The following is an 11,548-nucleotide window of genomic DNA, read 5'->3' on the forward strand; positions in this document are numbered from 1 at the left end:
ATTGCCCATTTTCATCCAATATTGTTCGGTCGCCGGCAATATGTTGACCATATTTCCATTTTTCATGAAGTATTGTTTGATTGACGGCTGTATGTAATCAATATTGCCAATCTTCAGCCAACATTCTTCGGGCGACGGCTATGTGTAGATCACGTTGCCCACTTTGAGCCAATGTTGTTTGGTCACCGGCTATATTCGGACCGCATTGCCCGCTTCCATCCCATATGGTTTGCTCCTCGGCTATATGTAGACCACATTGCCCATATTCAGCCAATATCGCCTTTTTCATGGCGATATGAAAGGCGATATAAGTATCGCTTGTTTTATGGCGATATGGTGACCATATTTCCAGTGACCAGCGAATATTGATCGGTTGATCAATATTCCACCACCTTGGACCAACATTCCCATGCAGCAACCGGATTATTGGAAGCATAATGGTAAACGTGGTCATATATATAGGACCGGTAGTTCCAGTGTCCCGACAATAATGAACCGGATAGCGTGCTGCCTGCGCAATGGTGTTGTACAACCTTGCTCTAAAAGAATTGTATAATTAATCTGTACTAATTGGGATAATAAAAACAACAAAACCATCTAGAAAAGAAAAAGATAAGGACACCTATTCAAGAGGGATTTGTGATCACTCTTGAACTGAGGAACCACCACACGTGGCAATAACATAAAGATTCGTGATACGAAGACGAAGAAGTTATGGAGCAGGGTCCTGAGACGGATTCCTTCAACGGGATGGCAGTGAGTCTGTTTAGGACCCTGCTCACCTACTCAACTACGTCCAACGTACTCTGCTCTCCACTCGGTATAGCTGCGGCCATTGCTGCATCGGCAGTAGCGGATTCCCAACATGGTGCTCACCTCGAGGTACTGTCAGATGTCAACAAAGGCAGAATGTGTTGAATGGCGCAGTTAATGTGCGCAGAGGCTGATCCAAGAGGTGAGCGTCCGTCTTCGACAGAGCTGTGACAGTGCGATTTCAAGGTGTCGTTTATACGTGGACAAGGGTAACCTGCAATCCGAAAATAAATCATTCTTGGAAAAGGAGCTGGCCACCCAAATGGAACCGGCGGACTTCAGCAAACCACAAGAATTAGTGGGAGTCATCGGAAAGTGGGCAGAACACTTGACACGCGGTGCCATCAGACAGGTAACCCTGCGCTGTAGCACAGGAAAGAAAAAATAATTGGAAAACTATGCAGGTGGTGCCCCCATCTGCTGTGGAAGGAGAGCATTCGTGTCTGGTGAACGTGTCCAGTTTCTCCGGTGACTGGGATGAGGCTTTTGTGCACAGCCAGACATCCGTTCAACCTTTTTACAACGAGCCGGGACATTCAGCTCTCGTCTCAACAATGATCCAGACGATCGACGTCCACTTTGTCCGCTTAGATGCTTACCAGGTAGTCACATCCCCCTTGACTAGTAATGTGTTAACAAAGTTGTTGACGTAGGTTCTTCGCCTCCCTTACCAGGACGGCAGCCACTTTGTAGTATTCCTTCCAACACTGCAGGGCGGTTTGGCCGAAGTCCTTCACTTATTGACTACATGGAAGGACATAAAAGATGCCATGGAGCGCACTGTCTGGACATCAGACGTCACCGTCATGTTACCGCGCATGTGTCTCGTGTCGGACACATTCGACCTGGGAACCGCTCTCAAGGTCACTGACGGCAAATGATATTTGAAATTCGGGAGGACCCCGGTTATAACCTAGTAAGAGACATGAATTTTTTCCTCAAGAGTCTTTTGCGGTGCAGGGTCACCATCTGGAGTCCATAGTGGGAGCCCGTCGTGTTGTCCACAAAGCGGCCATGGAAGTACACGAGGACGGCTATCGTGGTCCACCCACTGTATCAACCATGTTGTCCATATGCACCAATCTTCCGGCTAACGATCCCGTTCACTTCGCAGTCGACAGACCCTTCCTCTTTGCAGTAATCAGGACAGGAATCATCTACATGATGGGAGTCATTCGAAAACTACCGCAATAATTGAATAAAACGGTGCCCTTGATGTGTGGCTCACTTGGAAGAGAGGCCATTCATTGTATACACTGAGTCCTGTTGATAATACAATTTCTAACGATATAATCTAATAAGGTGCAAAAGGAAATTTAATGAGGCGCTTAGAGATCTTGCACTGAGCCCATGAACAAAATGAGTCCCGTTTCTTGATTCCTGATCACAAATATGTAGGGTCTTGTGGAAGGAAGATCTCTGTAGGCTTTAGGCAGCTCTTCCGTGTAATAATCGGTCAGGGTTATAGACACAGCTCCTGCTGCGTTCACTCCGGTGCCGTCCAGAACAAAAGACACCTTGTGCATGATATCCGACACGTAAAGTGTACTGCCAGCGCCGGTCAAGTTTGCATGTTCGTCGAACAGATCCACGAAGCCCATGTGCTTGAGCGTGTACGAAGGCTGCAAGGCATCTTCCAGGCGAAGTCGAGGAACGCAGATGGAAATATTTCCTTTGGCAGTTTGCAGTCCATCCACCACCTTCTGATACAAGTCGATGGAAAGATGTTTATGAAAGCGACGCAAGCTGGGCGCATTGTCAGCCAAAAAGACGATCATGGCCATGCTTTTGGATTTGAAAGGGATTTCAACCACTAGGACCTTCATGTCATCATCTCTGTAGTGGCGGTATGGTCCACACATAGTGACCAGTTGCGCTGTGCGCTCCCCTTCGTCCATCAGAGTAAATGGATGCTTCTCCGTCACTGCAGCCGTCGTGGGAAAGACGCTTTCCCAGGACGCTTTCAGCAAGACGGAGTCGAAGAAAAGAATTTTAGAGTCGTGATCCGTCACTCCTGTGACGACCAGCTCGTTGATGGCACCGGCGGTGGAATTTTCAACCGTTTTGTTGAGAAAGGCGCGAACCTTGTCCGGCTCCTCGCGTATCTCCACATGATGAACGTCGGCCAAGTATTTTTCCGTCAGAAGTGCCTCGTAGGCCGGAACACACTTGAAGGAACGCTCGATGAAGACGTGACAGGCGAAGTCCTGCTTCACGTCGGGCACAGCCTTGTACAACGTCTTCAACAGCGCCTGAAAAGCACTGTGAATGTCGTATTTTTTGGTCACTTTGAAGGCTTTGGCCATCTGCTGTTCCGTGTTGCCTTGCGCAGCAGCATAGGCCATGCTTAGTGCTTGGAACACTGTGAAAGGACATAGGCAGACGGTGGAACGCGGATCTAGCGAAGACACACGCTTGAAGAGTTTCAAAGAGAAACGGTTGGCGTGGCTCACTGTCTTCTCCATAGCCTCAAATTTTCATACATCGGCCGGCCGGGCGAATGTTTTCTTCTTCTTTTGCTATGGGTCTGCGAAAACTTCTCTCTGTGTCCCATATTCATTGCGATTTTTTAAATATTAGTCCAAGTATACCTGGAGTCCCACTACCGCTTTGGTTTCCACTCATAATGTAATTTCTTCTGGCCACAGGTATAGTGATCGATTCAAAACAAATAGACAGGCACGGTCGTCTCCTGCACAAATATCCCTGTTCTTGCATCCCGACTTCGTACTGATCACTTGGCGATCTCCACAACAAATTTGAAATAGTGATCAAAGTGGTGCATGGGGGTCTAGAACACTGTAATGGGGGCAATACCAAATTGTGCTCCCTATTGTTTTGGTAGGGAAAGCCTTACCCGTTACGCAGTTACCTGAGTGGTACGTTACAGTCGGAACTAGATACATCCCTTTATTCGGTCCTATGTGTCGCAGGGTTGCATATTTTCTATCTTGAATTGTCAGTGATCTGGCAGGCTTTTTTTTTTATCAGAGCCATGTGTTCTCTATGCGGATATAACACTAATATTTTTGTTGAAGCCCGTTCCCGTACTAGCTTATTTGAAAAAGCGAACAACGCGCTCGAAAAACAACACTATTGGGCGCCCGCAAACAAATTAGTAGTTCCTATATGGTATTTCATCTTTACCGAATTAAACATGGATAATGAAAGGCGTTTCTACTGGGTCACGTCTTCGTTTCTCAATCCCATTGCTTACTCACAGCGTATATGCAAGGTATATCTAAACAGGTAGCGCAACTCCCATAGGCCCCTGTGTCAGAATTCAGAATGACGCCATGATAGAGACGGTCAGCGCCATCCATCCGTTGCGCGGGACTACTACGATTGTAAAAAAAAAATGACGTCAGAGATAACTAGACAAAAAAGTAGAGAACTCCGACTTAACCACGTTAAGTCGGAGTTCGCTACTCTTTTGACTAGTTATGTCGTCTCCCGACTTTTGGAGTATTTTTGACGTCAGAGATGATGTCAGCACTATGAATAACAAGTAGCCATAATTAGCCATGGCACGTTTACATTCGCGCACTTGCTTGCATTGTGCTCCCTTTTCCTCACCTAGGCAACAACACCAGACGAGAATACAGAAAACTAAATCATACCAGGTTTAATTAAACATATCAATTCAAAATACATACACTTATCACAGATTTAGACAACTCCAAACTGAAGGGCATCGTGATGACCACACAGAAATTAGGAAGGTTCACTTAAGGCCCATTTCTCACTTAGAGCTAAACGTACACGTAGTGATTAGACGTTTGCATTTATTCAATGAGTGGCCGTTATAGGTACATTGCAACAAAACATGGCATCGTTGGTGCACAGCCAGTGGCGCAGCCAGACCTCAAAGCTAGGGAAGGGGGGGGGGGGGGGGGGGGGCTCGATACACACACAAAAAAAAAAAACTCCCTCTCCGCTGATCCTGGGTACGCCCACAAACTCGTCCTTGTGAACACAGCGAGATGAGAGATGAAAATACAGAATATTTGAATGTTTAGTAATGAGTTTACAAGGGGTACGTGTTCAAGTCAAACCGGGACTTTTCATTTTTCGCAAAAGTAAAATGAACTTACAGGCGAGAAATTTGTTTTATTTTTCAACGTAGTCTCCAGCTGCACTAATGCACTTGTCCCAGCGTTTCACGACGACTTGGATGCCAGCAGCGTAGAAATCCTTACCGGCGCGTAGCAACCATGATCGGACCGCATTCTTAACCTCGTCGTCGCAGCTGAAGTGGCGGCCCCCAAGGAACGCCTTCAGTGGCCCGAAGAGATGGAAATCGCTGGGGGCGAGGTCTGGATTGTAAGGGGGATGTGGCAGCACCTCCCAGCCAAGTTCCTGTAAGGTGCGTGTCGTGAGATGCGCGGTATGCGGGCGTGCATTGTCCTGTAGGAGGAGGACTCCTTTGGTGATGAGGCCCTGCCGCTTTTGCTTCAGCGTCTTATGCACTTCCCTGAGAACCTGGCAGTATTATTGATGGTGGTACCACTGGGCAGAAAATCAACACGAAAAACGCCAGCCTGGTCCCAGAAAACCGTGGCCATGACCTCACCCGCAGACGGGGTGCTTCGGAACTTCATGGGAGCTGGCGAGCCTGGATGCTTCCACTGTTTTGATGCGCGTTTAGACTCAGGAGTCAAATGGTGCACCCACGTTTCATCGCACGTGGTGATCCGATCAAAGAACGGCTGTCCTTCAGTGTCGAAACGGTACCTTATCTCTTGGGAGATTTCCAGTCTTCTCTGCCGGTCACACACAGAGAACTGCCTCGGGACCCAACGGGCATTAACGTTCCGAAACTGGAGGTGTTCATGAATGATAGTGTTCCACGTTCCCACAGAAAGGTCCGTCTTTCGAGCCAGTTCGAGACATGCTATCCGTCGGTCCTTGAGGACAATGGGATAGTGTGGGACTACCTGCATGATTTATGAATTGTTTTGACTATTTCCTCGTTTACAGCCATACACTGACTTTCTTGTGACTATGACTGCTCAATGCACTACTATGTGATAGCATGGGACTACCTGTAGGTAGTAAGTACAGTCCCAAAAAGTCAATTTATACCCGTAAACAAGGAAATAGTCATAATAGGTCATAAATCATGCAGGTAATCCCTTACCATCCCATGTAGTGCGTGGAGTAGACATAGTCACAAAAATTCAACTTATAGCCATAAACAAGGAACTGGCCATAATAGGTCATAAATCGTGCAGGTAGTCCCACACTATCCCATAGTAGTGCATAGAGCAGGCATAATCATAAAAAGTCAATTTATAGCCGTAGACAAGGAAATACTCATAACAGGTAATAAATTATACAGGTAGTCCCATACTATCACATAGTAATGCACTGAGCCGGGATAGTCACACATAGTCAGTGTATGGCTGTAAACGAGGAAATAGTCAAAATAGGTCATAAATCATACAGATAGTCCCGCACAGTCGCATTGTAGTGAAGACAGTAATGAAAAGATAACCCGAGAATGTAGGATTAAACTCCGCGGCATAAGGATTAAAATTGGTAACGCCAGGATTAAATTCAATAGAAGAAGGATTAAATCCCACTGTATAAGGATTAACAGTGGCGGCATAAGGATTAAATACGACGGGAAAACCTGTAGTACGCCAAAAGAGGCCACCACAGGCCTCCGTAGGCAGCGCTCTTACTCGATATCACGTATGCATGTGCAAGTGCAAGCGCTCTCCCATACCCACAATGAGATACGCAGGTCACGTGGCGTTGCCAATAAGTGCTGTATACAGCGGTTACATACCGTTCTCAAATAAAAGATGTCGATTATTTATCGAAAACTATTTCTAAAACGTGGACAGACAACAAAAACTGAATAATAACGCATAGTACTCAGCATACAAGCTAACGGGACATTTACGAAAATCCCAGGGATATCCAAAGGTCAAATTCAGCTCTTCCCCAGGATATCATTGGGACATATTTGGTTTACTGGAATATGGGGTGTCATGAGCTGTGAGGCCGACGCACGAGATTTCAACTGTTCATGTACCTCGAAAAGCTCATAGTTTCAAAAGTATTCAACTATGCGGCTTAGATAGACGCCGGTAACTTCAAGAATTTTTGCGATCGTCATGCTGGAACCCCCCATATATTACTTTTTCTCCTCGGATTTGCACGATTTGCGTGGGTCAGCTTGTGGCAGGTAGGAGGGCTCGACTCCCTTTTAATACAGTGCCGTGTATACCAAAGGGAGTCTGGCCATTAGGAGGAGCCTAAAAAAGGATCGACCTGTCAATCAAACTTTGGCGCATTCCATTGGTTACCGTTTTCCATGGAAGCTGCCATGACACCAAATTTTCTCCAAGATGGAGGATGGTGCTTGGAACGGCGAAGCGGAGATTTCGTGACAAAAATTTTTCCCAGACTACTTTATTTTCATACTATGAGTATATACCCTCATGTACGCATCTGCAAAAGCAGCTTCAACATTTCGCTCCGACATCATTATTTACGTGAAAATGATCGTAGAACTGGATCGAATCTGCATTGGCTTGGGAATCGGACGTGCGCAAGGAACCATCCAATGACTTTGATCCTTTTGTTGCTGTAGTTCACAAGAGAAATCGCGGGGTTTGTCAGTGCGAACTTGTCCTTGAATCGCTCTTCGTAGAATGCCTGCGCCATCAATGTTGCTGCAGAGCCGGTATCAACTAACGCGTGCTCCTTTTCAATCATGACTTCAGCGAAGATTGTCTCTTCCTGCTGGTCGGTAAAGTGTACTTGCCGAACAGTCATGCGCATCGTTCTGAACAGCGTGGACGCTACGACATACTTTCTTGAAATGACCAGTCTTTCCACATTTCTGGCACTTCTGATTCCGGGTCCTGCATGACTTGTCATTTGCTAAGTGACCTGACGCTCCGCAGCGAAAACAGTAGATCGGTTTCTTCTTGTCCTCATGCGAAGAACGGGCATGTGAGCCATGCTGGCCTGTAGGCTTGTGTTCTGTCTTCCGAGAAATTCGCTGCACCTCTAAGGCGGGTACCGTATGGTGCAACTTTTGCCAACCGAACTGCTCCAGCGGAGCGCCGACTGGTCTGACCTGAGCGTAAACCGAACGAAACCGAGGTGTTCCAACCACATAGAGCAGAATCTCCATGCTGAGGTTGGTGAAGCGGCGACCAAGGGCTACTGCCGATTTTCTTCTTCTTAACTGGGTCTTTGGAGCCAGTGTCTGTTGGCAGGCTGATTCGCATCGCATCGTCACTGGAGAAGAGGACGGAGCGGGAAAAACAAACGAGGTCACATCTGTCACGTCGGCGCCTGCTTGTGGCAGCGTGGCAGCGCTTTTCATTGACGCAAACGATTCAGTCGAGCAGTCGAGTTTCGTCATCCGCTCCTCAGCCTTAACATCAATCATTGGCAGAACTGGACGCATCGCTCGAGAACCCATTGTTGGTTGCAGAAGTTGCAGAGCGCGACTAAAGAACCAAGTTCTCCTACGAAAGCTTGCGTAGACTCGCCTTCTTGCTGCATCCTCCCAGGGAGTCGATGACGGAGTAGAGACACATTCACTGATGTGCAGAACCGTCGGTCACAGAAACGTCGACGTTCCATTCACGTTCTGCTGGCATTCAGTTGGTAAAAGTGCTCCGTTCGTGCTCCAAAGTGCTCGGTTGGCCCCTAAGGGTTCCGCTGGCGGTGAAAATTCCGGCGGTTGTAGAAACTCCTTCGCGGCTTTGGTGCTTGCTTCCATAGCTACCGCCAAGGTTACAGCCCTGTGCAAGGTCATTGTCTGGCCTTCAATCAGCAGGCGTTCTCGCAGCTGGGGAATTCTTGTGCCTTCCAGAAGCTGATGCTTGACAGCTTCCTCTTCAAATTATCCCAAGTTGCACAGCGCGGCTAAAGAACGAAGTTCTCCCACGAAAGCTTGCGTAGACTCGCTTTCTTGCTGCATCCTCCCACGGAGTCGATGACGAAGTAGAGACACATTCACTGATGGGTCGAACCGTCTGTCCAACAGACTCAGCGCATGATCTAAAATCGTAGATGTCTGAGAGACAGAGGCGTCGGTTGCGTTTTGTGACTCTAGCGCATGAAATATTCTGTCCCTCGGCACCAAGCGGTGTAGGAGTATGGCCTTCTTTCTTGCCGCAGAGTATGAATCTTCCGCCACAGCCTCCAAGAAAGTTAAGAACAGCTTCTTCCGTTGTTCCCACGGAATGATCTGAACACCAGGAAATGGGAAAAAGGGTGCCGGAGGTAGTAGTCCACCGAGGTTCATATTGACGATAAGTCTTCCGGTGCTTGTAGAGCTTTCCCACGGACGTTCTAGAATTTTCCCATCACCCTGTATATGAAGGCGGCCATGGACAGGACAGGGTGCAGTAGAGAGTTTTAGTACATCGGAAGGAGCTCTACGTCAGGGGCGGATTTAAGGGTCTGTCATGGGGGGGGGGCGGTCTTAAGGAAATTTCGTGCTTTGCGGCACAGCATCATCCAGGAGATAGGGTTTTTACATAGAGAACACAGCCGTATGGGGGGCGGCCCCCCCCCGCCTCCCTTAAAGGGACTATGAAATTTCCCGAACCCCCATACTTTTTTTCGATGGAAACTGTTCTTCCCGCAGAGAAACTAATATCCCACAAATTTTTCCGGACGAAATCGCTCCACTCTGCGAGGAGCGCGCGCTGGAAATCTCTCTTCCGCGTTCCTCCTCTCCCGCGCATATTTCCCTGCCGATGGTGTAACTGTACGGACCGCTCTTCGGTTCCCCGTTACGTCACCGGTGTTGCACAATGGCAAGTAATGCCGCGAGCTCGCGCTGTGGCCGCCGCCACTGCCGAAATCTGCCGATCGCGCGAAAGCTGCTGTCATGGAGATTTCCACTCCCGATGAACGCATACGCGGGATCCTACGGCGCATGCTCCTGGCGGGATTCCTCGGCTCGGCAACACGTCACGATGACGTGTTGCTGAGCCGGCCGTGGTCGCGTCAAGTTACCCCTTGTGTCTCCGCTCGGCAGCTCGTCACGGCGCGGCGCCAGCTGTCCTCCCTTCGCCGCTCCGTTTAAATTCGCTCCCGAGAAATCCGCTCGCGCGACGAAAGTAAAATTTCGGTTCTAGACTCAGAAAAATGTCTTCTTTCGAACGAAACGAAGAAAAAAATCGTTTCATAGTCCCTTTAAATCCGCCCCTGCTCTAAGTTGATGGTGCTGGTGAACCCTAGGAAAACGATACGACAAAGGAAGTAATCAAATCGAAGCTTCGCAATGTGATATCACCCACATCAAAGAAACAGGGCGATTGCCTATGTTTTCGGAACTGTTAACGTGATCCTCACCAGAGCCGTGTATGCCAAAGGGAGTCTGGCCATTCATGGCACCTGCCTATACCTGGAGCTCCACCCACTTTTTGAGCTCTCTGGCCAATCATGAGGAAGAATACAGTTCGCTATTAATCCCAGGCTATCCAAGCTATAAATTACCTCTATTCACTGGGTGCCGAAATTTTCGGGGGAAGCTGGATTGGATTGGATTGAATAGGATATTCCCTGACGACAGAGCAGTATAATGGATTTTGCGTCGACTTTTAACGGCGCCATCTGGGTGGGGAGGGGCATGTCGGGAAGACGCAGAATAGCAGAAGGGCAGAAGTAGCAGAACACCGTGTAGCAGAAGCAGAAGTGCATGCTAGCAGAACTGATTGGCTGGTATATAGATGGGTAGAAATCCAGCGAACCGGTAGAAATGTAGGAAGGGAGTTGCCTCAGGACAGGAGCCGCCGATATTTCGAACAGAGACGGTTCTTCTTCTGGGCCTTGGCTGGTAGAACTGCTAGTTGGAACAGACTGCGGGTATTATACGTAATTTAACTATACAACATAACATGATTGAATCAAGCTTGGGCAAAGGTGTGTACACGAATAAAAATATGTCATATTTGTCATAAAATTCAAATTTTCGGCAATTCGTAGCGTTTTTCTTGCTATTTGCCTGTGGTTGCTGTCGTTACTAGGCCTAACAAGGACGATGAAACATGTTATTTTCGGGTAAACATTGACACTGGAGCGTAATTTAAAGGTGAGTTGCAAGATAATTGCAACAGAATGTACACTTGCGCAAGAAAATTGAAGAAGATTTGAAGAAAATTTGTGAAGAAAAAAAAATGGTCATGAAATCCTCGCTTCGCCGTTCCAAGCTACGCCGCCATTTTCGGGAAAAATTTTGGTGTCGAGGCAGCCCGCATAGAAAACAGCAGCCAATGAAAAAAGCTCAATTTGATTGACACGTCGAGCCTCTTTTTTAGGCTCCTCCTAATGGCCACACTCCCTTTGGCATACACGGCACTGATCCTCACTTTCTGATAACACTTCTGGTGGCCAAATATCGCTCGGCGTATAATAATGATGGTACTGTGATGTTACACGTAAGGTTTGTCTGCGCAGTGTGGCGACATGTTGTTGCACATGCTGCAGGGTAGGACTGCGGATAATTTGGACCACCTGGGGTTCTTTTGACGAGCGCCGGAAATTTCCGACACAGAGTGCTGGAAGCACTGTTTACCCCCCCACATTACTACCGCCCTCGGCCGGGATCGAACCCGCTCGGCGTATCGAGACCACTTTTCGACGTATATATTTTTTTAAACGAAATCTTGAAGCCTTATTGGACAGGTAATTGCACCCTCTGATTGGTCAGACTCCCCTCCTTCTTCCTTATGGGAGCAGCGGGGCGGCGGCG

General features: G+C 47.9%; 2 protein-coding genes across 3 annotated transcripts; one reads left to right on the forward strand and one right to left on the reverse strand.

Annotated features, from left to right (window-relative positions):
* The first annotated feature begins 700 nt into the window (after nucleotides 1-700).
* Nucleotides 701-2,065, forward strand: LOC135398506 (uncharacterized). 2 transcript variants are annotated; one of them, XM_064629909.1, is made up of 5 exons: nucleotides 701-882; nucleotides 941-1,165; nucleotides 1,218-1,415; nucleotides 1,467-1,676; nucleotides 1,774-2,065. In XM_064629909.1, the coding sequence occupies exons 1-5, from the start codon at nucleotides 715-717 to the stop codon at nucleotides 2,005-2,007; spliced, it is 1,035 nt and encodes a 344-aa protein (XP_064485979.1). In that variant the 5' UTR covers nucleotides 701-714; the 3' UTR covers nucleotides 2,008-2,065. The 2 variants fall into 2 exon arrangements, with proteins under 2 accessions (XP_064485979.1, XP_064485980.1); XM_064629910.1 differs by having other exon boundaries at nucleotides 1,488-1,676.
* A 46-nt stretch (nucleotides 2,066-2,111) lies between these two features.
* Nucleotides 2,112-3,314, reverse strand: LOC135398505 (leukocyte elastase inhibitor-like). The gene has a single exon (XM_064629908.1). The coding sequence runs from the start codon at nucleotides 3,276-3,278 to the stop codon at nucleotides 2,142-2,144; it is 1,137 nt and encodes a 378-aa protein (XP_064485978.1). The 5' UTR covers nucleotides 3,279-3,314; the 3' UTR covers nucleotides 2,112-2,141.
* Between the last annotated feature and the right edge of the window lie 8,234 nt (nucleotides 3,315-11,548).

Source organism: Ornithodoros turicata, chromosome 6, assembly GCF_037126465.1.
Source record: "Ornithodoros turicata isolate Travis chromosome 6, ASM3712646v1, whole genome shotgun sequence".
Classification (NCBI taxonomy): Eukaryota; Metazoa; Arthropoda; class Arachnida; order Ixodida; family Argasidae; genus Ornithodoros; species Ornithodoros turicata.

Excerpts from the sequence above, each read along its gene's own strand:
- LOC135398506 (XM_064629909.1), top strand. The coding sequence starts at position 715 with ATGGAGCAGGGTCCTGAGACGGATTCCTTCAACGGGATGGCAGTGAGT. Across the intron at positions 1,416-1,466 it reads TCCGCTTAGATGCTTACCAG|GTTCTTCGCCTCCCTTACCA; the intron begins GTAGTCACATCC and ends TTGTTGACGTAG. Across the intron at positions 1,677-1,773 it reads ACCTGGGAACCGCTCTCAAG|GGTCACCATCTGGAGTCCAT; the intron begins GTCACTGACGGC and ends TTTGCGGTGCAG.
- LOC135398505 (XM_064629908.1), bottom strand. The coding sequence starts at position 3,278 with ATGGAGAAGACAGTGAGCCACGCCAACCGTTTCTCTTTGAAACTCTTC.